Consider the following 26603-nt stretch of genomic DNA (forward strand, 5'->3'; position numbering starts at 1 on the left):
CTATGCTTTCCTCTGTCACTCGATTTCCTTTCATAGCTGATATTCCCGAGTAACTTTTCCCCAGAGCTTTTAAACCAATTACACGATGTGATCTTTGCATAAGCTGCACCAGGCGGTTTGGGTAGTTTTAATGAGATGAACTGTTCTCCTGGTTCTTTAGGGCACGCTGTTCCTACATCTGCTGAGCAGATCATGTTTGTGTTCTTCAGCTACACTGCACTGCAACTCGAGTCTGGTTTGCTGCAGAGCTGTACCCTCTAGGTTATTTTTTTTTTCTCCCATACCAGCTGCTCATTCCTTTCATTATTTTTTTTTTTTTCTCTCTGAATATAATTTGAATAATCTTCCCTCAGGTGTATATTTGCTATACGTATTTAACTGGAATCTCATTGTGTTGTCATCTTAATTACAATTAACCACACAGCTGACTTTTCATTTCTTCCTTCTCAGTGTGGGCTGTACTTTCCTTATGTTAGTAATGTAATTAATGTGCTGCCTTGGCTGCTGAAAACCCTTAATAACAGCTTTGGATTAAACTGATATTCACTGTGGTGTAAATGAGAGTATTCCTCTGAAAGTCCAAATTCCTCCTTCAGCAAGATTTTGCAAGAGACAGGCTGGCATATTGCCTCCAGAGCACATGGCTGCTCTCAATATTGAGTGAAAAATTCCATGTGAATTTGGGTTCGTGTTCTCCATCCACATTCCAATGATCCTGAGCGGGCAGCGTCTGTTGCTTGCTTTGTGTGTCTTGCTGTGAGACCTACTGCATGACTCTGTAAGTGTTACGTGAAAAGTGTGGGGGGTGGCTGAACGTGTTGTAGGCACTGCTGTGAGCATTGGTGTGGGGAAGGCTGTGTGATATTGCAGATAATGGACACCATAACTCTATTTTTCAAACACGGGGAAAAAAATGAACATTGACTTTTTCAATTAGTCTTCTGGTTTTCTACAGCTGTTGCAGACTCCTTAATCCCATTTCCATGAAATCTTAACATTGACTTTTTTTTTTTTGGTCCATATCACAGTTTGCCAAGTACTCCCTTTATGCTGGAGGGATCGAATCACAGAATCACAGAATTTCTAGGTTGGAAGAGACCTCAAGATCATCGAGTCCAACCTCTGACCTAACACTAACAAGTCCTCCACTAAACCATATTGCTAAGTTCAACATCTAAACGTCTTTTAAAGACCTCCAGGGATGGTGACTCCACCACTTCCCCGGGCAGCCCATTTCAAATGCCCTTAGCAGAACATACCTGAGCTTTTTCATGGGTTCCTGTAAGGTTTTTTGTTTGTTTGTTTTCTCTGAAACTAAAATATCACTTTTGCTGCTTGGAAGAATAACATCTTTATATGGAAATAGGATGCACAGCCAATAAACCTTGCTGGACAAATCGTTCACTTTTAAACCAGGTGCTTATAATGGAAATACCCAACAGCTCTATAACATGCACTGCATTGTGAGGAACCTCCCTCGTTTCCGACGGAGCACCACAAAGTCTTCTCGAGGTGGAGATAAGAGCTGGCCAGCTTTGTCGTGCTTGGTTTTAGGGATTTGTGCCTCAGCTCCTGAAGTCCCCTGTACCTGTGGGGTCAGGTAACCCAGGGGGACGTTCCCTGCCCTCAGACTGCTTTCTGCTGCGTGGCTGTGCCTGCTGAGCTTCGAAAACAAAATACTGACGTGATTATGAGGTATATTACCTATAAAAAATAAATATTTTTCTGAAATTAAGGTTGTTAATGGCTCCTCCTGACAGAGCTGTTAGCGGGGTCTAAAAGATTATTTACAAAGTTTCCACTTTTTCCTCAAAATGCCACCAGTAACGAGTAAGGAACACTTTTACTGCTTGTGAGTTGGGTGCAGAGGGGCTGGGGAGGTGGCAGCGCTCCCGGTGTGTGTCAGCGCCCAGAGATCGCCTCAGCGCCCGCTGTGAGGGGTTCGGCGGGAAGGGACAACGCCACAACGGCTCCCTTGGGCCGCCTGTCGCCGTGACACCGGGCAGCTCCCGGGGCCTGGGGGTGCCGGTGGGTGCCCAGGGGGTGCCCCTGGGTGCCGGGGGGTGCCTGTGGGTGCCGGTGCCGGTGTGTGCGGGCTCGCTGCCGGCGGGGGCGGCGGCGGGGAGGTCAGGGCTGCGGGCGGAGCGGTTCCGGGTCGGCGGCGGGAGCCAAGATGGAGCCCGCGGGGCCGCGCTGAGGGAGCGGCGGGGCCGCGCTGAGGGGAGCCTGAGGCGAGCCGAGCCGAGGCGAGCCGGCGCCATGTCGCTGGGCGAGTACGAGCGGCACTGCGACTCCATCAGCTCCGACTTCGGCAGCGAGTCCTCGGGCCGGGCCGGCTCCCGCGGCGGCGGCGGCGTGCCGGGCGAGCAGGAGGAGCTGCACTACATCCCCATCCGCATCCTGGGCCGCGGCGCCTTCGGCGAGGCCACCCTGTACCGCCGCACCGAGGTAGGCCGGCGGCGGGGCCCCCCCTTCCTTCTCCTCTTCCTCCTCCTCCTCCTCCTCCCCCCCTGCCCCCGAGGAAGGCCCCGCGGGTGCGGCGCGGGGCTCCGGGCGCTGAGCCCGCAGGGTGCCGGCTGCCCATCGCTAACGGCTTGCTCGTCTCTCTGCGTTTTCTTCCAGTCGCAGAGGACGTGGGGGCACCTCATCCAGGTAACTCTGCCGCGGGAGCACGGTTCCAGGGGGAGCAGGCGGAGCTGGCCCCAAAGCCGGGCCTGCCGTGGCTTGGCCGGGCTCCTGGGGTCTCTCTGGGGGAAGGCAGCCCCAGGGGGCCCCCCAGGAATTGGCTCCAGGTGCACCTGGGTGGGCCCGGCAGGGGCAAGCCAAGCTTGGTCTCGTGCCCTGGGTACTTGTGTGGCTGGGGACCTCGTACAACATGCTGTAAATAGAGGGTCGGAAGGACAGTATCTCCCTTTTATTGAACCAGAGTATGGCTGGTCCTCACTGAAACCAAACAAACCCTGTGTCCCTTCCCTGGAAGCCTCGTTGTTCCCTTTTTCAAAAGGAGTGCCAGACAGCTAGAAAAACAGCTTCAAGCCACTACTCTTAACACTAAGTATAAAAACTCAGAGCTTATTGTTGTGAAGAATCTTTGTCCGAAACCTTTAAGAGGCAGGAAAGCCTGTTTGCCTTTCCTGAAATTTTAATTTCCTGCTGTAAAGGCACACGTTGTTCTCTTCAGAGTAGTGTGTTTTTAATTAAAAGATGTTTTTGTGTTTCAGGATGACTCACTTGTAGTGTGGAAGGAGGTGGACCTGACCCGTCTGTCAGAAAAGGAGCGTCGTGATGCTTTGAATGAAATCGTTATCCTTGCTCTGTTGCAGCATGAGAACATCATTGCGTACTACAATCACTTCATGGATAACACCACGTTGCTGATTGAGCTGGAGTACTGTAATGGTGAGATCCCCACTCCCACTTACACACAGGAGGCTGCTACGTTGCTGAGTTACCCTCCTACAGAGCCTGCAGGGAGTATTGCTGGGGTATCCCTGGGGGAGTGGAGGAATGGAGGTGAATTCTGCTGCGTAGCTCCAGAAGAAGAGATTGAGAATCCTTCTGGGTGATTTGTGTCTCAGGTGCACAAGAAAAGCCCAGTAATTAGTGCAGGCAGCTCAAGCAGTAAATGTTTTCTTGCATGTTCTGCGTAGCTGGTGCAGTGAGGGCAGTGGGTCACTGCTGGCATACCCTTCTAACGTGCTTTCCTTCCCTCTTGTAGGAGGGCAGTGGGAAAAGTCTGTGAGGATATTTGGGCTCCTCTGCCAGTACAGGGGCTGGTTTTCAGAAGTGTCACTTAAACAGACCCCTTCATTCGGCAATTATAAATCAAAGCTTGAAAATCTGTTGGCACACCACGATCAGGGCTTTCTCCTGTCTTGTGCTATCAGCTTCTCTGCTTACTATTAAATAAGAAAAATCCAGTCCTTGTGGTGGTGGAGAAAACCTCCAGGTTTCATCCAAGAGCAGATCAGATGATGACATATGGAGTTCTCAGGGTAAGCAGTGCTAGCTGGGGGGGTGGAAGGACTTGATCCAAGGGTCTGAGCTGCCCTTAGACAGCTGGAAGGAGAGGTAATGCTCAGCCGATACCCCAAAACAGGGAACCTACCCAGACCTGGAGCCTGCTTCCTACAGGGGTGCGTGGGGCAGCACACCTGGCCAGCTGTCCTGTGCGTGCTCGGGGGCTATGCTAACCCTCGGGCTGTCAGCAGAAGCTTTTTCTGATGGAAAAGAATACTGACGTGGTGGCATCACCTTATACAGACAGCTTTCACTGGGGCTGGGGAGGGTGGCAGGCTTGTCAAACGCCCTGGTTGACACATTGGCCAGAGCTGGTTTTGCCTCTCGAGCTCACTGCGTTTTGCTATGCAGGGAGGACTCGAATGCAAGAGGAAGGACGCTTTAGCTCTTTGATTTAGGAGTACTCTGTGGGTTATTTCCCTGTCCCAAAATGACTGCATGCTTGGGGCCATTATAAATTTGCCACAGGACATGGAGAGAGGGTGTGTGGTATACATTTCTATTTGTTACAATGTTCAAGCGCAAGATAATTAGTAATTTGTAAACTAAGGCTGGACTAGTTGCACTTTTCAGAATCCGAAAATACAGCAAGGACAAAAAGAGTAACTAAATATCCAGAGTTCTTACTGTTTGATTGGCACTTTTTTTTTTTTTTTTTTTTTTTTCTGGAGATCCGGGAAAGCCTTTTAAATCCAGGTAGATATTAGCCCCATTTTACAGGTGAGGAAGCTGAGTTATTGACCTCTGCACAGTTCTATCTGTATATAGTGGTACCGTAAGACTCAGATTGATCATGGAAATAACATAATTGAATACATCTGAACTAGATTTGGGAAGAAGTATTCCATAAAACATCTGTTGAAGAGAGAACAGGCTCAAAATTTCGATGTGATTAGATGAAACAAAAAAAGAAAGTAATTTGGTTTTCTTTCAGTATGTGTGCATAGAGGTATTGATTATCTGAGTCAAGAGCTAATTCGTCTCCTTGTGTAGGTTTTTGGTGATGTAGTACTTGGTGTGCCACACTTTGGCTCAGAAAAGCAGAAAAAATATGGAATGAAATTAAGATGAGGAACAGAAGTTGCTAAAAAACTGTGTAGTCTGAATCACAAGGAAAGGTTCATGAGAAGAGGCAGAAGCAAATACTTTGGTTAAATTGTGAATGTGAAGAGTCATTCGTAGATCATTTACAAGCGTGAACATAAGGCTGGAAAAAAAAAGCATGTTGGAAGATTATAGCAAGGCAGAACGAGAAGAAATTATGCAAAGTGAATCTCAACCAGAATATCAGAAAGATCTGCTTAATGTGGAAGTGCTGAAAGCCCCTCAAGGAGGCAGAGGAGCCATTGCCACCCTTTCTGGACGTCTACAACTTGACAGACCCGTGGAAGATACAGAGCAGGAAGCTGCTTTGTATTGTACCCGTGGGAACGGGCAAGGGCCTGGTGTTCTGTTACGGTTAGGATGTAATGTACAGTAATGGGGAAATGGAATAGCAACAGGATATGACCAGAGATTTGGGATTTACTGGTAAGATGCTAATCTGGCAGAGAGTCTCACTGCCTACAGCACTCTGCATCATTTCTTGTAGCTCGCCTTGATTTTTCAGTCTTTTGTCTTGAAGCTGTGAGGTGCCTGAGGAAGCTGTTTGCTGGCTTCAGGCTTCTGTGGCTTGCGCTGCTGTTGTCAACACTTTGTGACTTCGTCGATGTATTTGGCAGGGCAGATGGAGAGGCAGGTCAGAGCTGGGCAGTACATGGGGAAAGGCAATAATTTGTGTTTTCAGAGGCTTGTGTGACTTTTAACTGTGTTGTTTTGATGCTTTATTTTTAATACACTATCTTCTTTTTTTCCTGCTGAGCAGGACAAAGTCTCACACGATTCTAGGTACAGGTTCTAGATATCTGCATATCCCAAGAAGCGCTGACAAGTTGGAAAAAAAAACATAGGGAGTGCTAGCCTACCTTACCGATTCACTTTTCAGAGTACTGAATGGTGGTGTTAGAAAAAGAATCATCTCTGCTTAAGCTTAGGTATGCTGGTGAAGTTCTTAGGCAGAAGAAGAACTTAGTTTTGTGAGTGCCTGAGCAGTGTAAGTGCAGGGTAAGGAGGGAGAGCTGTAGTGATTCATCGGATCTCCTATGGGATTTGAGCGTTTCCAGCAGTAGCTAGCGGAGTAACTGCTGCCATTAACCAAGATGATCTTTTCTGTCTTTCTCACTCACTCATGATTACAGGAGGGAACCTCTACGATAAGATCCTGCGGCAGAAGGACAAGTTGTTTGAAGAAGAGGTAATTTGGACTGGTTTGAGGGAGCGGTGGGGATGTTCTGGGCATCTGGCTGGTTATATGAATATGCTACTTTTTTTTCCTTTCTATATCACTCTTAGAAATTTTCTGTATAAATCTGGGGACTGACATCCTTCCTCTGTATTAAGTATTGCAAACGTTTATGGACTATCAGATTTTTTTTTTTTTCATTTTCATCTTTGGCTGTCTCTAGGCAGTATAAATTTCCAAGGGAGGAAAAATGAAATGGAGAGCTCAACTGGCTTTGGTCTCCTTACCATCTTGGCTAAAATTTCACTTTAAAATCTTTATTCATGGTTGGCAATGTTTCTCTCCTAACCATTTTCTATTTTTCAGAGTTGTTACTTTGAACCTGTCTCACTTTGTTTTTGTTTTGTTTTGTTTTGATTTTTTGTTCTGTTTGTTTCTTTTTTTTCTAAACATATTTTCTGCTGTCTGCTTCCACCTCATGATGGATGTGGTTGATGATTACACTTATCTTATGTAAAGCATTTTAAGGCCTTCTGGCTCACAGTGAATACTGAATGGTCACAGTTCAAATTCCAGAGACTCCAACTGTAGATCTTTCCCATGTGATCATTAGCTGTCATTTCTAATTCTTTTTTTTTTTTTCGTTGAACTCAATGATGTTTATCAGGACAGGCACTATGAATGGCATTAGACCAAGCTACACTTTGGAATATCTTTTCAGAGATTTCCATAATAGGAAATTCTCAAGGGAATGACACATTTTCATATTCCTAAAAGAGAATCTAAGTGGTATGGTCAGGTCTTCTTGCTGTGCCTCTCTGTGTCAGAGATGTCAGAGGATTTTTGTTTTGGTTTGTTTGTTTTTGAGCCTCCCTGTTATTCCTACCTTTGCAGATGGTGCTTTGGTATCTCTTTCAAATTGCCTCGGCTGTGAGCTGCATTCACCGAGCAGGAATTCTTCATAGGTAAGTGCGGTGTGGAGTAAGGCTGAGGTAATAGCCTCATCCTGCCACTCCTGGACATAAGTTACTCCGTTGAGTAACCTTTGCTTCTGTGTTTAAAGCAAACAGTTTATCTGTTCAGAGCATAGCTGGACTGTTTAGATGCTAAATATCACTGCTGTAAAGACTTTTTTATTGGGGTAGAAGCAGTATTGTAATAAACATGGAAGAAGTCTTTTATTTGAAAATGGAATGATTGTCTTTGCACTTTTGAGAATGAGAAGTTAATCCGTATGGGAAAGGAATCGACTGGCCCTTTATTGCCATAGCACATAAACGATGTTTGCTAAAGTGGGTAGGAAGAACAGTTACTGCTGGCCAAGGGCACTTCCCACCTGCTCCACCAGGAATAGCTTCAGACTGCTGCGTACATCCTTCTGTAGCTCCTGGAGGGTGAGGAGGGTGAAGACTCTGCATTGATGCTTTGCTATAAGATACCCAGGTGAAGGTTTTCAATACAGCTTGTTAGCAGGTAGTGGTAATTTAGACACAGCCTCTGAGATTTTAGTGAGGAACTAGTTAGCTTTTTCTGTTTGGCAGGGGTAAATTTCATTGCTTGAGTGTGCTCCAGAAGTGCCCAGCGTGTGGGCAGAGTGAGGAGGCTGTGGGGGTCTGGGAGTACCGCACGCAGACAGCCCTTTCCAGCAAGGTTGGGTCGCGTGCTGCACAACTTCCTTTTGTGACTGTGTGAGGACGTGTCTTTGAGACAGCATCCTTGCTGCTGCCATTCTGAATCTCGTAATTAGCAAGTCTCGATAACGAGGAGTTGGTACCTTACACTCCACGAAGCAGTGCCTATGCTTTTGGCCTAAAGCAGATGTCGTGTCTGTCCTGCTTTGCTGTAATTTCCTGCTTATCACCTCTGGTGCCCGTCTTCACAGCAGGGTTCGTGGTCTAGGAACATGCGTGGCCCCAAATCCTTCCATAACAATGAATTGAACGGATATTTAAATGTTTGCAGTGATTTCCTTCTGCTGCAGACATTGTCAGAGTGACCCAGGACTTTGCGATGCCCCAAGTGGATGAATGCAAAGTGCTGCTTTACTTGGTGGTGTCCTGATCTGCACTGGGAAGTTGTTGATGGTACGTTAGGCAAAGGGGGTGTTAAGAAGCATCGGCCATGGGAAGCAAATCAAGCTGTGGGGGCTTCCTCCCTGTGTTATCTGTGAATCTACGTATAAGCTGTTCTGTCTGGGACAAAATGTTTTGGTGTTCCACATTTTTGTGGCCGTCAGACTTGACCTTTGGGGTGTAGTACATCATGCTATAATTACAGAGTTGTTCCTCAGGTGTAAGGTAGAGGGATGTTATGCTTAAGATCTAGAGTGGCATCTGTTTCACACCTCGTGTGTGTGTATTTATATTTACATGCATACATATTTTTGAGTGAGCTCAGACGCCTGGCTTGGGTCCTTTTATTAAAGCAGGGAGAATAGGAGTTGTTAAATGGCCTTCAGCTGAGAAGAGGCTGAGAGGAGGAAAAGAACCATCTTTATGGCTTTTATATAGGTGTCTGGAAGCCTGAACTTTTTAGACTGTGCTGTGTTTTTGTGGGCATATGATAATATAGCTACATTTACTGCCCCAGTACCTGGGGTCAGATTGCCTTTGGTGAGCTGTTGGAGCTGTCTGCTGTTAGAGCAGAAGTTACCTCATGGGGAGGAAGGGGGAGTGTGGGAGTGTGTGGAAAATTGAGAAATTTGGAAGTGTGTTTGAACATCTGCATTTTTCTGTCTCCTTTCAGAGATATAAAGACATTAAATATCTTTCTAACCAAGGCAAACCTGATTAAACTGGGAGACTATGGGTTGGCAAAGAAGCTGAACTCTGAGTACTCCATGGCTGAGACCGTGAGTATCTGATGTCTTGTGCAGAACCCAGTGGGTTTTGTTTTTTTCCCTTTCATCTCTGTATGCCTAGCAGAAGACCAGGAATGCTGAACTTCCTTGCTGCTTGTATGCTGTTTTTCCTTCCCCTCTCTACCTAATTTATCTCACTGACATGGGCAGATTTGCTGATGTGTTGCAGCCTACGGTTATCCTTGCTCCCAGGTTATCTTTTGGAGGTCTCTCTCTCTGCAAAGGAACAGCAGACTAAAGATAAGTGACACTGTGGGCATGGAGTTGTACCAGAGCCAGCACAGCTAGGTTAGAGAGCGCTGTTCTTTCCCTGGTACCTAGTACGGGAGTTCCAAAGGTGACTCTACGTAAGATGAAGGTGGTGGTATCAGAGGGCACACAGACAGCAGCATAGTCACATGGATAAACTCTCCCTCAGTGCTCATCAAGCCCATCTTAGCAAGTTAACCTGGTCATTCTGCTGTGCTAATGGGTATTTTTGTCTCAGTTGGGTCTGAGATTGCACCGTGCCTCCTATCTCTTTGATATGTAGACTCTGAACTGAATTACAGAGAAGCAAGAGAGGCACGTGTGCTTCTTATGGTAAGGAGATAGTTAGTATAGGTTATTAGTAATGCTCTTGGGGGGAAGGAGGAGGGGGACAAAGCTTGCACAGGAGATTAATTCTACCAGAAGGCTGTCAAGTTTGGCTTATTTCCAGACCCTTCCAGAAAGCAGTTTCACAGCCAGAGTTATGAAACAGGATAAGCTGTATTGCAGGCACCTGAAAGGCTCTGCTTAGATTTCTGAGCTCCATTAATTTCTGTGGTTGAGCACTGGACTTGGAAAGGAAGGCATTGTCTGGAATTTCTATCTTCTAAAGGCTTTTATTACAGTTTAGGATGCAAGCCAGCTTGCATTTCCCTTTACCAGGCCTTCTAATTGGACTTAACGCAAGCTATTGGTGTTCTGTTAGGATGTGCAGTTAAACACTTGCCAACTTCCTTCCAGAATATGAACGTTATTGTGCAGTTGGACAGTAAATGGAACTCGGGGCTACTGCATAAAGCACTTCCTAAGCTGGGCTATAGCAAAACCATTCGTGTTTCATCACATTTTTCATGGCTTTCTGGCTCTCAGAGGAACTGCCGGCTGTGTTATAAGTTACCTGTTTTTTTTTTTTTTTTTTTTGCCTATGTTATATATGTTTATCTACACCTATGAGCTTTTTTCCCCCCTCCTTCTTCCCTACTGAAAGATTTTGAAGTAAATACTTTCAGCCACCTTTCTTCCTGTATCTGTTGTTGGTGCTGTAGGCTAGCTCTGTGCTTTGTGGTGTAATAGCCAATGGCAGTCAGGAAGTTGTATGTTGCAAAATGAGTGCAAACCAGTTGTTATTACTGTTTTTCATGATGAAGTTTGTAATTGTAATGGTCAAATTATGATTTTATAAGATGTTTCACAAAATCATAAAGGTGTAAACACATACATGTTGCTTACTAACTGCTCATTTCTTAAAGTATCCCCAGTTTCTCCCAGTTACCAGGGAAGATACAGAAAAATGTCTTGCATGTTTTTTAAGCACGGGACAGTGTAGGTGCAGTGTCCTAGTTCTCCCTAGGATATTCCAGCTAGCTGGGGTTCTAACCCTTCCTGTGGTTAGGACTCGTGCAGCTCTGTAGCTGTCATGCTGCGTCAAAGGAAATGGAAGGTAGGCGACAGATTCGGAATGTGCCTGTTAGGTTTCAGGTGTACTGTTAGAGGCTAATGAAAGCCACAGCCTTTGTAATCCTTGGAGCTTTGCTCAGAGAGTTGAAGAGGGCAGCTATAAATATTTCCTCCTCTCTTAAATTCTGTCTTTTTCACTTCATTTCGCTGTCTGCTTGCTTGCTAGGAAATGAGCTCTGTTCGCAGCAGCTTCATTCTTACACCTTTCGTCGTGCTCTTTCTGTGTCTCCTTATTGTGACTTTGAGCTCTGCCACTATTTCTGTTGTAGCTGGAAGGGCTTCTCTATTTAAGTGCTGGGGTTTTGGATTTGGGGCATTTTTGGATTTACTTGAAGCAATTGTTCAGGAAAGCCCATTTCTGAAACGAAAGTCTTTCAGGTAGGACCCAAGCCAGCTTTCTACATACTGACCCCAAAGTAACTTTGGTCAAAGACAGTCATCTTTGTCCCAGTAGTGCCTTGTGATCAGACTGGCTCCATAGGCACGGGCTGGCATCTGTCTGGCATCTTTGCTAGATCCCTTTTCCATCAACCTCTCATCAGGATTTCTGCGTGTCTGGTCAGTACAGGAATCCCTGTCTGCCTCTAAATGCAGGATATGTAAGAGAGGGACAAGTCCTTGCTGTGGTGTCGTGACTGCTGCTCCTCTGAGAAGTATGTGCCATATCAGAATCTGAGCAGTAGTGTCTAGGAGCTTCTAAGAAACGCAGGCCCAGGGTTGTGGATGAGGAGGGAAGAAACGTGGTTGTTGTTCCCATCCCAGCACATGGTGGGGTGAGTCACCTGTGTCACTAGTGCTGTGTGTCGGGGCTGTGCTGAGCCCTGATGCTCGTGGGCCTGTGTGGACAGGATGGATGCAGAGCTTCAGAACTGAAAAATGCTGGATTGTTTATGATTTTCAGATTTTATTTTTTTTTTCTAGCTGGTGGGAACTCCTTACTACATGTCCCCAGAACTCTGCCAGGGTGTGAAATACAACTTCAAATCAGATATCTGGGCTGTGGGCTGTGTCATCTTTGAGCTTCTTACTTTGAAGAGGACCTTTGATGCTACTGTAAGTCTGCAAACCAGGATGGGCTGAATAACCTTGTTTTTATCTGTGTTATACACTTGTTTTCTTTCATTGTTCAAATCTGCTGATTAAGAAAACAGTGGCTTGGGATTGCCAACAACAGCCAGTGATTGCAAGATTTCCCCTACCCTGGACTCCAGGTGCCTCTGTGGCCTCTGCCAAACCCCTCCTTGTCTGCAGCTCTGGGTTTACCAGATGCAGTTTGTAAACTGTGCTCATTTGCCTTCTGGTTGCGAGTGAAACATTCTTTTCTCCACAAGGGGGAAGTTTGTGATTGTGTAGGGCTGGCTGTTTTTTTTTTCACCAAGCATTACTAGCTATGAATTTTCTGTGCAACATTCTGTAGGGAAAACTTCCTGCCTTCAAGTTTCATAGGATTTAGTCCTATTATTCTTTCCCAAAGTTTGGGTGCAAGAGAAGAGTGGTCAGGCTGGCCGGGAAGCAGTAAAAGGGAGCATTGCTGGCTGGGATATGTGATTTGTCTGCTTGTGGCATCAGGTGGGAAAAGCTGCAGGCTGACACAGTGTATGATTCTGTAACTCTTAGTCATGTGAAAATACATCATTTCCTGACTTCCTCTCATCACAGCTACTGAGCACACAGTGACTGTGCTGCTGTGTGGTGTTTTAATGGCAACGTGCTCTGTAGGAACTTGCGTGCAGAGGGGAATCTGTCCTCCCTCCACTGGCAGGGGATTTGGTGAAAAAGTGGATGTTGCCACCAAGTCCTGGTTATCAGGGGTACCGTTCCTGCAGGAGTTATTAGGATTCTGGAGAACCTTATAGGCAAGGAAGAAGAAGGATGTGTTCTGATCAGAGAACTGATGGTTTCTGTTTGTTTTTGTGTTTTTTTTTTGCCTAGAATCCCCTGAACCTTTGCGTGAAGATTGTACAGGGGAATCGCGCCATGGAGGTTGATTCCACTGTCTACTCTCGGGAGCTAATCCAGATGGTGCATTCCTGCCTCGACCAGGTTGGTGAAATACTTCTTAATTTTCAGACCCCCCTGCCTAGCTTCCTGAGCTGTGCAGTTCAGGGGCGAAGGGGAATGATGCGCCTGTTTCAGCACGAGGGCTGTTGGTACAGGATAATTTCTTTGAGGCCTGAGGCTTCACTAAGGCTGGGCTTCCTCCGGCTGTCTAAGAGTATCATCTCAAGCTGCCTTTCAGCCCTGCAGGCTCTGGAGGGATGCTGGGTTTGCTCTGGTTACAATTACTGTACAGGCTGGCAGAAGCAATTATTTTCTCATGCAGTGTTGTGGAGATGAGAGCATCATCCCAGTACAGCCACTTAAGGTTCTGGCTTTCTGACCGTAACTCTGGGTTTCTGTAGAAAATTAATTTTTTGGAAGCAAGCGTGGTATTGATACCTTCAGAGTGGGGAAGTCTGTACTGTACATCGCTGGCATTTATCCCTGTTCATTCCGAATATCTGATTAATTCCTTTCCCGAGTGAGGGTAGAAGGTCCTTGCAACCTCGGACCAAGGTTCAGTCGTCACTGTAGGTGATGAGCGTTCCCTAGAGAATGACTTGTTGCTCACCTCTTTCAGGATCCAGAGAAAAGACCTACTGCAGATGAACTGCTGGAACAGCCCATCCTCAGCAAACGGAGGAGGTAATGGGATGGATGATGGTGTTGCCTGAAACCTGGACAAGCCAGGTGGCAGACAAATAGCATTTACAGTTTTGAAGCAAAGTCCTTGAGTTAATTTGGCCTGATGCGAGGCAGTTGTCGAAGTACATTTCACCTTCTTTAGGAGAGAAGGGCAGCTTTGCTGTCTTGTTTCCTGATCAATCCTTGTCTTGCTGATACATGAAAGGTCTCTGCACCCCTTGTCTCAGAAGCTGTTGTACTGGGAACCTTGAGGCATCCCATTCTGACAGTCCTTTGAGGAATGCTGGTTCTTGCTCTTCAAGTCTGTAAACGGAGTGTTAGATCCTCACCTGGTCATTGAAAAAGGCCTTTCATAATATGTCTCATACAGTGTAGACACTTTCACTTTTTTCCTGTGCCTTCTTTTTCCTGAGGGAATTGCATTGAAAGTGGTCCATTTTAGCTTCGTTTGACAACCAGCCTGCCTGCACTGTCTTTTTATGAAAGGTGGAACAGAATTTTGGACTGTTTGAATCCTGCTTTGGTTGCCTGGAGGGCAGTAGGCTTAGTCCTTTATGCTGAAATTGTTCCTTGGTGGTCACCGAAGCTTGAGTTTTGTCTTGCTGGATGCACTTTGTAAACATAAATCCCAAATCCTGGTAATACGTAGCCTTTTAAGATAATTCTATTGCAATGTAAGTATTGGTTGGCCAAGTCCTGGTAATTATCTAGTTTGTCCTCTGCACTCCTGGAAGTTTGTTAGCTTTATGGCACATTACTTCTGCCCTACTTTGTGTATTGCTAGGAGCTGGTAATAAGCTGTCGCGTTTCCTCCAAGAGGGAGCAGCATTTTATAGGAAAGGAAAGCAGTCTGTGCATGCTGCTCGTCAGTAAATTGCTTTGGGAGATGTGTTGCTGTTTCCTAAAATGTTTTTTGTCCTTTGGCAGGGAGATGGAAGAGAAAGTCACACTGCTTAATGGGCCAAATAAGCGACCGAGGTAATTATTTGGGCATATGTTTGAAAGGAAGTTGGGATAGAACAGCTCCCCGGAGAGGAACTTTGCTGAGTGTTAGTCTGTGACAACCTTAATGGGATGGTGTTGTTTAGAAGATCCCTAAACGCTAGGAATTTGACAAATTTGTTACGTGGTTGTTGTCCCACATTTTACTCTGCCTTTTATACCTTGCCTCTGTGTATGGCTGGCCCCTTACCTCAGCAGGTCCTCACAGCTGTAATCTGTCCTGCTGCGGATGTAGACGTCACAGCCCACATATCTGAGGCTGTAACGTAAATCCCTGCTTTCAGGCAGATTTCCTTGAGCAGGAGAAATCTAGCTACCTGAGTGTTGACTATGAAATGAACATGGATATCTTTCATAGAACTGGATGTGTGCAGCCCCTGGAGACTGTAAGCAGGGTTGCTCCATGAGGCAGATAGTTTCTGTGACATGTAAAGCTGAATACATGTGACATACCTCTCTTGAATTATCAGATAGTGCTTCCAAATTTATCAGGAAAAAAAGGTCAAATTCTATCTGAGCACTTTAGGTGAGGTTGTTCCAGTTGGCGAGTTGCTCACAAGCTGTTTACTTTGATTACAACTTCCATTTTGCAATCTGCTTGTGAATTGATTCCTGTCTGCATTGAAGAGTTACGTTTTTCCCTCAGATGGAATGCCTGTAATTTAAAGAGGAGATAGAGGGAATTTATCAGCTTCTGGATATTGCTGGGTTTTGAGCAAAATTTTGTGACTATTTTTTTCAGAATTGAGAACAAGTTCATGGCCACTCACTGGTGAGCCCAGGTGTTCGCTTATTTTTATGCCCTCAGTTGGATTGTAGGCTTCCTTTAATGCTCACCGGAGCCTATTTTCTCTTCTACTCTGAGCCATGTTTGATCCTGAGCCTGTCTATAACAGTTAAGGCCTCAAAACCATAACAGAGGGCATTTTGTGGAAGTACAAACCATGAATGGTTGTGAAGGGCTGCAGCTTGGGCTTGGAAATTGGGAGAGAGCAGTAGGAAACTGTGTAATGACAGTGATCTCAAAATTACTAAAACCGTGTGTTTTATGGGGGGGTCCTTGTGCAGGTCAAGCACCATGAACGAGGCTCCCATCGCAGTGGTGACTTCGCGCACTAGTGAGGTGTATGTCTGGGGGGGCGGGAAGTCCACCCCCCAGAAGCTGGATGCCATCAAAAGTGGCTGCAGTGCACGCCAGGTGTGTGCTGGTAACACTCATTTTGCTGTGGTGACGGTGGAGAAGGAGCTCTACACCTGGGTGGTAAGTGAGAGAAACTGCAGGGTGGGGGCACTGGGTGGGGGGAGGGTCCTGATCCACTGCTCATCAGTCGTGAGCTTGTTAGGATCAGATGGATGAGCAGCACAGAAAGAGAAATGTGATTGCAGGGGGCACTGCTGGAGGCCATCTGGTCTCCCAAGACAAATGTGGTATGGGGTGAAATTTTCCAACGTGCCAGGAGGTGTGTTGGAGATTGTGTAGTTGGGGATTGTTGGTGGTGGGCCTGTAGGCCCAAACAGAGTCAGACATCTCTTTTTCACCTTCCTGACTACTAGAAATGCAGTGGAGGATTTGTGATACTCTGTTGACTTGTATATTTTTGAGGAAGGTTTTGGAAGACCAGGAGGGTTGGGATGGGTGCCTTCACTGTAATAGAGATGTCACCTGTGAAGCAGCTTGTGGATGAAACCAGAGCTGTCTCATACTAAACATCTCTGCTTTTTATTATGAGTGGAAATTCTGCAGCAGCTTTAAGTGAACACAGATGTGGTGGCATCTAATGCATTTAAAACAACCAAGTTCTTGGACTGAGATGGTCAGTGATGTGGAGGTATTCTGCATCTCCAGGTTTATGCAGGCTTTTGCACCGATGATACAGAATATGTTAAGACAGACCAGAAAATTCTAGTAGATGGGTAGGAGAAGGAAGAGATCCAAACAGGAAGAGAACAATTTAGTGTCACTTGCTGGATATTCCTACAAGAATGGCCACTGAAAACTTTGAGCTGGTTATTAATATTTTAGTTTCAGCTTTAACACTACTCAAAGTTGTTGTTTTTATTTTTTATTTTTCTCTGCAAACTTGTTAGATCTGGCTACTTTGGAGACATTTGTTTAATGTTATAGGCTTCTCTGCAGCCATTAGAATTTAGATTAAAAACCTGAAGGATGAATTGCAGTCCTGCAGCAGGGAGGTGGATTCTGTAGCCTGGCAGATGAGAATAGGATTCCTCACCTCTGCTTAAACCCACCAGCTGCTGTCCTGACACCACATCAGTTATTAGTGCACAACTGCCTGAAAATTTGTGCTGCTGTTTAAAATGTTGCCTGCTGTTATTCCACATAGCTAGCAGTCTCTTCCCTGGGGTAGTTAACACTTTCTCTTGTTCTATGCTGTCTTCTGTCGTTCCTTGGAGGTGTTGTAAGTATTAGCACCTTCTCTGGAGCTGTGGATGCTTACCAGATGTTTTTGTCTTGAAGAATATGCAGGGGGGCACCAAGCTGCATGGGCAGCTGGGGCATGGAGACAGAGCATCCTACCGGCAGCCAAAGCACGTGGAGAAGCTTCAAGGAAAAGCCATCCGCCAGGTGTCCTGCGGAGATGATTTCACAGTGTGCATCACAGGTGAGAGCTGGGAGGGGACTGCTATCCCCTCGCTTCGTTCTGCTGTGGCCCTGTTGGCTTTTACAGTAAGATGAGGAGAAAAGGAGAAAGTTCTGCGTGTCACCCTTCAGTTTTATAGAGCACAGATGCAATAGTGGAGATAGATGAATGTTCAGGGGAAAATGTTGACTCCCAAGAAGTCTGGGTGTGTTTTTTTCCCCTATTTGGTGATGAAGATGAGTGTTGAGCACAGCTCCTCGTGGCCGTGCAGAGTCCTTGCTCTTAATGCTGTGTATGTTGGCTCCACATGTACACTGTATTAAAGGCAGAGGAGCCCCAATCCAAGATAGTACACGTGTTTGTGTGGGTGAGAAAGCCCCATAAAAGAAGAAAGAAGAGTTGTATCCAAGATACAACGAGCGCATGATCATCCATCTTACTGTCATCAAGAAAGGACTCCGTAGCTTCCTGCTGACATTATTCTGCATGAAAAAGGAGGGTGATAACAGAAAATAGGTTGCTCTGACCATGTCCTAAGAGGTTAATGCACAGCCTAATACGAGCTCTGTGTGCTGACTGAGCTTCTGTTGCCTCCTGCAGATGAGGGCCAGGTGTATGCCTTTGGCTCAGACTATTACGGTTGCATTGGTGTTGACAAGGCTCACGGCTCTGAAGTACTCGAGCCCCTGCAGCTGGACTTCTTCCTTACCAACCCCGTGGAGCAGGTCTCGTGTGGAGATAACCACGTGGCGGTGCTGACCAGGAACAGAGAGGTTTACACGTGGGGCTGCGGGGAGTACGGTAAGTTGTTTCCCTGGGGCCTAAAGGCGCTGCTCCAGGCAGCTTGGTGCAGGTGTGCAGTGCTGGGCCTGGTGAGGGCTGTCTGGAATGTGCTGGGGGACAAAGAACGTTGTTTCTGTGGGATTTTCTTTCCCAAATTAATGGGAATTCCTTGTGGATGGGGCAGTCATTCTGTGAGCAGGGTTAGATTGCCATCAGGATTGGCAGGCAGCGGTGTGTACAGGGGGCAGGTTCCTAGTTCTGTTGGGAGATTTAGAACCAGGGAGAGACCGTACTATTTCTTAGGGCTGGGTACCTTCTGAGGCTATTTCTAACTGGTCTGTTTTCACTGATACAGGGCGCTTGGGCTTGGATTCAGAAGAAGATCACTACACACCTCAGAAGGTAGAACTCCTGAGACTGCTCCTTCCTAAAATCCGCACAGACATAACTCCAAATTAGTTGTTGTTTGGAAACATCAGCTGCCTGAGGCTCAAGCGGGTTTTGTTTGTTTTTGAGATATTGCAGAGTTTGCAAGGGTTTTATTTTCACTTCATTTTGCTTCATATATCCCCAGAGATGATGGCAAAGGGATGTGCTACTTCCAAACTAGCCAGTATGATGACTTAGAGCTCATCTCCAAGCTGAAACTGGAAATGCTGAACTTAGTATTTTAGAAATCATAGTAGGAAATACTAAATTGCGTGGCTCAGATTTGTACAGGGAACTCACAGCACTGCAAACAACTGTGAATCTTTGAATCTCACACGATATGAGTTCAGTAAGATGAGTTCAAAGTAAAAACCCTCTTGAAACACAGTGCAAGAAATAATCGAGGTAAGCTAACCCTCTGAGGGTTAGAAAGCAGGAAAGGTGTGCCTGGTAGCCCAATATCTGCAGCCACGGAGTATCATACCCACACAGCACAGCCCCAGCCCTCCTTGCCTCCTGGGTCTGGTACTCATAGACCCCAGCTGGCTGGGATGCCTGTCCACCACACTTCTGGTTCCTCTGCTGGCTCGGAGGTGTCTGCACACAAGGTCAAGAATGCCTTGAATTTCTGCACTGCTACCAGCACTTCAGTATCCTAGATACTTTAAGATGCTTTTAGACTTCCTCAAACCAACAGAATTAGGGGCTGTTAGCGCTCAGGCCAGCGGAACCACAGCTTTCCAACCCAGTATGTTTTTTGTATGCTGGCTTCTACGTACTAGGTGTTGGCATTTTGTTTTTCTCAGGATGTGTTTCTTCCGCACAGGTGGATGTTCCAAAGACTTTGACCATTGTGTCTGTTCACTGTGGCTGCGATGGGACCTTCCTGCTCACCCAGACAGGCAAAGTGTTGGCGTGTGGACTCAACGAGTTCAACAAGCTGGGCCTGAATCAGTGCACATCGGGGATAATTAACCATGATGTAAGTGCATTTGGGACCCCGACTTCAGCTTCCAGCAGTCAGTAGCGTACAGGGAAATTAAGGTCTTGTGACAGTTCGTTAGATTAGTGCCAATTAGTTAGTTCCAGTAAAATACAATGGGTGCTGGTAGTGGGGGGAGAGGCAAATTGTTCCTCAGCTTCCTGGCTGCCCTGTGGGCTTGTGTCAGATCCAAGGTAGTGAAACAGGTAGTGTGCTGCTCCAGGGGAACTTTGGACAGATTTCACGTCACTTGTGAGGTTTCCCATACCTGTGTTGGGACTTAATGTGATTAATGTGGTCTGCCAAGACCTGCTTGAGTAGGTTTTAGCAGATAAATGTGTGGTCCTTCACCCTGTGCTCCCCCTTCTGTCCGTTCTCAGACGTACTGTGAGGTGCCCTATGCTACTTCGCTTACCCTGGCCAAGCAGCTCTCCTTCTACAAGATCCGAACCATTTCTCCAGGCAAGACGCACACAGCATCCATTGATGGTGAGCCACATGCATTAAGGAATTGATACTGGTTGCCTGATTCCTTTACATCACCTTTCCCCTTGCAGCCTGGCTTCTCTTGGTGAAGCAGCGCTATCAATGCTGTGATTGCCAGCCCCTTGACACTGAAGGTTATGCTCTTGGTAGCTGGGCTCGTGCCTGCTCCAGGAACTGAGAATATCTGTTCCTCAGCTGAAGCAGAAGCATCAGCTGCTGGATTAACCCTCCATTTGTTTTGTTTTTTCTTCTTTTAAGAAAAAAAATAATATGGGGAGAGTTATGGGATATCCATTATCCTCTGGGATAGTGGTGGAATTGTTTGATTGGTGTCACTTGGGCAAAGCCTACCTCAGTCAGAGGTTTCTGAGGAGTCCCAGTCCTCAGCATCAGAACAGGGGAGCAAAGGGAGAAGGAACTGGGGCGGTGTTCCCAGGCCGAAGCCGTCCCTCTCGGCTGGCACTGTTCCCTCCCGGCCTGGCTGGCTTCTCAGCAGAGACCTTCGTGGTCGTGGGCTGTTGCTGCTAGTTCTCTGCGTGCATGGCTGCTTCCACGTCGGGCCCTCGCTGTGACTGTCTCCTCGTTCCTCCTCTCAGAGCGAGGCCGCCTGCTGACCTTCGGCTCCAACAAGTGCGGACAGCTTGGTGTTGGGGACTATAAGAAGCACCTGGGAATTAACCTGCTGGCGGGCCCCCTGGGGGGCAAGCAGGTGATCAGGGTTTCATGCGGCGATGAATTCACCATAGCTGCTACTGACGGTGAGTGGGTCTTTACCAGGTTGCGGTGGGGTCTTTGGGACTAGATCTGCAGGGTGGTTAACGGGCTCCCACTGTGCATTTTCTGGACTACCTCCACAGCACTGCTCTGAAATAAAAAAAAAAAAGAAATCTTCCTAGACTGGGACTGTCTGTGCCCCAGCTCTGCATTGTCCTGGTGCAGCAGCAAGCATTTCCTGTCCCTTGGGCTGCAGAGTGCTGGCTTGGAGGCTGCCTCTTAGATTTGTTACCAGTTTGTCCTCCCATTGTCAAAACGGAGCTGGTAGATCAAATGCTTTGGGGCAGCAGTTACAGCAGAGGGGCAGCGATCCCTGTAATGATTACAGGCTGATAGGGAGCAAGCGAATCGAGTCTTCTGAATTTCTCTCTCCTCAGACAACCATATCTTCGCCTGGGGTAACGGCGGGAATGGGCGTCTGGCGATGACACCGACGGAGAGAGCGCATGGCTCGGATATCTGCACCTCGTGGCCTCGGCCAATATTTGGATCTTTGCATCACGTTCCAGACCTGTCATGCCGTGGCTGGCATACCATCATCGTGGTTGGTAAGTGCAGGTTTGGGATGAAATTTGGCACGTCTTGGTTATGATGACGTGTTGCTTGCCCAGGGCTAGACTCTAAAACCTGCCTGGGGACAGGCCAGGTGGCTCGGGGGAAATGTGCCAAGCTGCTCAGAGCTCTAGGTCTTACAATACCACCTTTGTTGTGTGCTGTCTGCAGCAGTTCCTGTGCTTTCTTTGTGGCTCTCTAACTGAAATGCTGTTCTCCCTGCAGAAAAGGTGCTGAACTCTAAAACCATCCGCTCCAACAGCAGCGGCCTGTCCATCGGTACTGGTGAGTAACCTGCCCCGGGGAGCTGCGTTTTAAGGTAGTTTGGTGGTGAGCTTGGTTCTGCTGCTCTGCCTTTGAAAGGCCTCACAGAAGAGCTCAGAGAAATGTAATTGCTGCTCTGTGTTGGAGTGGAAGGCCCAAGGCTGGGGGGAAGAAGTGAAGCAGAGGAGGAAGTACATGGATGCAGTGAGGCCTTTGGAGCTGAGAATCTTTAATTTGACAAGGAAAAGCTGAGAGCAAATTGCTGAGGGGAGCTGATAAGAGAAGGGGGTTCTGTGCCAGCTGCTGCGGAGATGGAATCCTGTTTCTTGGACCTGTGGGAGGGCTGGGGCCAAGATGCTGCAAAAGGCTGCTGTGCATAAGCCTTCCTGGGGCGGCCTGCAGGGAGTGTTAGGAGATAAGCAGCTGCTGAGGGAGATGCCACCAGCACGTGCTCTTGCTATGGCTTTACAGCCCTCATTTCTGCATCTCCTCTGCTCCGAATTGGGTTTGGCACTGGAGGAATAGCAGGGGTGGGAAAGTGTAAAGTTGTCGCTGTTGTTTGCTAGTGACTCAGAGCTGCACAACTGGAGGAGGAGAGGAAGAGGAAAACGAACGTGAAGCTGAGACCCCTGATCCCAGCGGAGGCTTTCGGGGAACCATGGAAGCAGACCGGGGGCTGGGGGGCTGGATCAGCACCACAGAAGCCAAGGGAGGCAACAGTGGCGACAGCAGCTCCTGCCCTGGCTGGCTGCGGAAGGTAATGTGGTATCTCAGGAATGCCCTGAAGTGGGGTTTGAGGCTGGAGAAGAGCAAGTGCCGTGCCTGTAGGACATGCTCAGGAACATTCTCAGACCTGTGCTGTGTGGGGAGCTTTTTAGGCCTAGCTTCTTTTTTACCACAAGAGGGTACTGGTGCACTGCTTGATTAGGCCAGTAACGAGAAGGGGAACATACCTAACAGTCCTGCTTTGGTGTGTCCAGGAGCTGGAGAATGCGGAGTTCATCCCAATGCCTGACAGCCCTTTTCCCATGAGCATGGCATCCTCAGAGCCTGAGAAGGAGACTCTCCCTTACCAGGAACTTCAAGGACTCAAAGTGGCCCCTGAGGAACCTGCTGGGTTCAACAAGCCAAAAACAGAGCACTGGGTAATGTTTTTAGGTCTTTTGCAGTGAATGTTCAGCCATAAGCTGCTGGGACCATAAATGGTGATGTTTGAATTATGGGGAGAGCCGGGAAGAGTTTTTGGCTTGGCCTAATTCATCCGGGTGAGGAAAAAAAGGTTGTTGATAAACAGAGACAATGCTGCAAAGATTCATTCATGGGAATCTAGGACATGAAGCTGGGGCTTGGTTAAATTGCAAATAACGGGATCAGTCTTCTGGAAAAATGCAGTTCGTGTGATTGAAGAAAGAGAAAAGCAGAAATTGCTGTGAGATAGAAGAGGGACTGACATAGGAAATTGCTGTCAGACCTGTGAGAATACCTTATTGCAGGGGTTTTCTGTCCCAAGAGGAGGTGCAGATGCCAGGCTTAGGAAGAGGGGGGTGGAGCTGATGGATTTTGGTGAGGACAGGACCAGCTTTCCCAGACAGATGAAGAAGAACATCACTTTGTACTACATAGTGACTGGTAGCTTGCTGACCTGGCTGCTAGAAGTTTGGGAAGTCATAAACTTGAATTGGGGTAACACTTCCTCTGCATGGTTTCTTCTCGTGGCTTACAGAAGTGGCCTAAAGGTTCCCTCCCTCCCAAACCCAGCCTGACTTCCCTTCCTATCTCCGCAGCCTCCTTGCCTGAGCCCCGCCGTGCCGTGCAGTGAAGGAAAGGCTGTGCCCCCTGCCGCGGGCTGCATGTGCAGCGCTCTGCAAGCAGAGGTGGCGCACCTCCGGGGCCTGGTCTTACAGTGCCTGGATGACCAGAAGAAGCTGCAGCAGGAAACCCTTCGTCTGAGTGCCCAGCTCCAGAGGTTCTGCAGGGGGACGGAGGGAATGCAGCAGGTGAGGACCTGGGTGCACATCCAGGCTCAGGACTTGATACCCCGATCCTGGGTCCTGTGTAGACTGTGGAGAAGGAAGCAGCTCTGAACAGATCCCGCTCTTAAGAGTAGAGAGAAGTGTGCCTGATTCTTGGCTGAGCTGCTGATTCAGCTCTGGTAGTAACGACAGGAACGAAGCCAAGAAGCTGGTTTCTGGTAAGGACATCCCGGTCCTTGAGGGACCTGGGATTCCCCTTTAGTTCTGCTGGTGAGGAGGGACAGGGAGTCAAATGTTGTGGAGAACAGCAGTCGTGCCTTGTGCAGCTCCTAGCTTCCTTGCAGCCAGTCCCAGAGCTGCTGAGAGTTGCTGTGTGTTTTGGCAGGTGGAGGTTCATTCCAAAGGAACCCAGACAGCCAAAGAGGAGCCGGAAGTGGATCCGAAACCTGACCTGGATTCAGATTCCTGGTGTCTCCTGGGAACGGACTCGTGCCGCTCCAGCCTCTAGTCTCCTGAGCCCACTGGGATCCATCTAACTTCACAGCACACTAACCGAATGCAGAGAGCGGCTTTCCTGGCTTCAGGTCACTCGCAGACAAGGAGCGAGGCCGGAGGCTCCAGAGCAGCACCCACGGACGTTTGATATGAACTAGGAGTGAGTTTGAGAGGGGAAGGGCCCCTGAGCTCTAGGCCAGCTCGGTGATTGAAGCGGCAGCAGCTCCTCTTGTACCTTACCTGTTAACTCTGCACGTGAGGCAGAACGGCCCCGTTACGGCTCCGGTAGCAGCTTGTGGCCCTTTTCATTGTTTCACCGCTTCCTGGGAGCTGCCTTTGGGACCCCAGTGCTCATCACTGCACCTCTAGGTGAGAGGAGGAGGTGCGTTTCGGACTGAAGCTGGCTGAACCCTAACGCTCGCCACCTTTAGGGCGCGAGGGGCTAGGATCCTCTCCCTGCCAGGCAGTAGGGCGAGGCGGCTCCCCTCCGCTCCGGCACAGAGGGAGCAGAGAACATCTCGTTGTGGAGGCGGTGGGGATCTTGCTGCGAGGGAGATAACGGCAGACAGCGTGTCCTGGGTGTCGAGGCGCAGCTTCTGGCCACGTGGCTGCATCCGGCAGCCTGCACAGACGGAGTTTAAGGGCCTTATTCTGGGTGCCTAGAGCTTTCCAACTTCCAGGCAGCGATGAGCGAGTTGGGTGCGATTTCCCAGAGCTGCAGCAGGGACTGAGGAGACGGGATCGCTGGTGCTCGGCTCCAGACCACCTGCTTCCCGACCAGATGACGAGCGTCTGGTCCTCAGACTAAGCGACACGTTTCTTGCTCCAGCTGTCAGCTTGGTTTGGGTGCCAGAGCTGCTGGGTTCTTGGCGTAAGCCTGTAGCTGCTCCCTGCTTGGCTTCTGTTCCGCTCAGCCCCCGATGTGGGTGTGGGAAGAATCGGTATTTTTCCGCTCGATGTTTTGATGAAGCTGGAATGCGTTTTCCTACCCAGAATAGGTCATTAATGCCGTGGTCACAGGATGCAGCCTTCCTCCATGACCATGAATGATCATGTCCCTGTCTGGAATTCACCTTCTTTCTAGAAGCGAGAGGCTTTCCCAAGGCAATTGGCGATGGGAAGAGGCACGGGCTGATGCTCAGGATTTCCTCATTTCCCATTAGAGAATGAGGTAAATTTTTATTTCCCATAAATTTTTTAGCAAGCTGATTTTGAGCTAAGCTCTTGGGGTCAGTAGGCTGCCTGGGAGCAGCTGGCCTCCCCCCGCCTTACGCGAAGCCTCTAAGGAATCCTGAGTCCCTCTCACCTTTGCAGTGAGAGCGGGGTTATGATTTTGTTAGACTTACACCGTCCCCATCGATGGCACGTCGCTAGAATTGCCTTAGGTCAGTTGGAGTTGGTTATCCCGTCACCTCTCCTAGACGTCCTCCTTCCAGAGACTGTCCTCTGGGAGCCAGCGTGCCCCCTCTCTCTCTAGAGGTGGATGCCGAAGCGTTCTGCTTGTAACCTACGCTCCTTAAATACCTCCCCGGTGCCTCTTGCTAGAATCTTGGAGCTCAACCAAGCGCGGTCTCTACGGTGCAGCATCCGGGGCACGGGCAGTAGTGGTGTGCCCCTCCAGCGGGGTGGCAGCGGCAGGAAAGCCCTGCTGGGAGGTGGCGAGGTGCCTGCTGTGGCCACGGTGCTCTGTTGCCCTCGGGACTCTGCCCTCTTCCCTCCTCGCGTGCGCCGGAGCCGGTTCTCAGGTGAGGGGCCCAGCTTGAGGGCGGCTGTCGCGTGTGGAAGCGCCGGGGTTGGGCACGCTGCGGCCGTGCCTTGGAGGAAGCTGAGAGCCGAGGCTGAGCCGTGTCCAACAAGCAGATGGGAGTCGCTCTCCTGCCGTGCACTGCTATCCTCATTTCTCAATGCTCTGCAGGTGGGAAGCTAGGTGCACAGACTGGATTCCCCTTGGATCTGGTGGAGGAGCAGGGCCCCCGACAGAGGCTGCCCTGGCCTCCGCAATCTCATATGTGCCTTAGAGGGTTCACGCTATCCAGGTCGTGCCTGTTACAGACCACAGATTTCACACCAGCCAGCTACGCAACCAAAAAAAAAAAGCAGTTTAAAGCCAGCACCTTTGTCTTGGGCTGAAAATGGAAGGGCAAGTGGGCAGAAGTGCCTTTGAGCAGTTTCCAACCCCTTTGACTTCTCCCCTTCTTGCAGTGCTAGCTCCGTACGTGTCGGTCTCCTGCTAGTATTGCTGCCGAGTTGTTATAGTGGAACACAACTTATGCCTGCTCTGACACTCTGGCTGAAAACTAGTTTGTCGTTGTCTTTTTTTGAAAGGTTAAAGGGTGGAGTGGTTTGGAGTTTCTGTTTAAATAAATGTTTAAACTCATTCTCCCATCTTCTGACTTTTTTTTTCCGAGGGGGAAGGGGAAATGTTTGTATATGATCAGATGGATTCAAGGCATTGTCTGTTTTTTGTTTTTGTTTTTTTTTTTCTTAGAGTGCCAAGGGGCTTGCAGGTTCTTTGCTATGGGAAAAAATGTCGGGTTCTGTGTCCCTTCGAAACAAAACAACAACAAAATCGGCTCTTTTCTTTGACTGCTGCATCTCCTCCTAGTGACGTCAGGGGGCCTTTGTGTGTGGTTTCTCAGCAGTCTCCGTGCCAAGTGGGAAATGAGTAACAGGAAGAGAGGCTGACAGGGAAGAAGCACCTGTTTCT

General features: G+C 48.3%; 1 protein-coding gene across 2 annotated transcripts; it reads left to right on the forward strand.

Moving 5' to 3' along the window:
• Positions 1 to 2119: 2119 nt before the first annotated feature.
• NEK9 (NIMA related kinase 9) lies at positions 2120 to 26273 on the forward strand. 2 transcript variants are annotated; one of them, XM_068683199.1, is made up of 23 exons: positions 2120 to 2448; positions 2623 to 2652; positions 3222 to 3399; positions 6258 to 6313; positions 7196 to 7266; positions 9047 to 9152; positions 11790 to 11921; positions 12801 to 12911; positions 13489 to 13553; positions 14481 to 14531; positions 15624 to 15816; positions 17035 to 17179; positions 17759 to 17959; positions 18297 to 18343; positions 19197 to 19352; positions 19733 to 19841; positions 20435 to 20596; positions 20990 to 21160; positions 21390 to 21449; positions 21995 to 22185; positions 22409 to 22573; positions 23213 to 23425; positions 23787 to 26273. In XM_068683199.1, the coding sequence occupies exons 1-23, from the start codon at positions 2260 to 2262 to the stop codon at positions 23907 to 23909; spliced, it is 2925 nt and encodes a 974-aa protein (XP_068539300.1). In that variant the 5' UTR covers positions 2120 to 2259; the 3' UTR covers positions 23910 to 26273. The 2 variants fall into 2 exon arrangements, with proteins under 2 accessions (XP_068539300.1, XP_068539301.1); XM_068683200.1 differs by lacking the exon at positions 2623 to 2652.
• The last annotated feature ends 330 nt before the right edge of the window (positions 26274 to 26603 follow it).

This window comes from Anas acuta, chromosome 5, assembly GCF_963932015.1.
Source record: "Anas acuta chromosome 5, bAnaAcu1.1, whole genome shotgun sequence".
Classification (NCBI taxonomy): domain Eukaryota; kingdom Metazoa; phylum Chordata; class Aves; order Anseriformes; family Anatidae; genus Anas; species Anas acuta.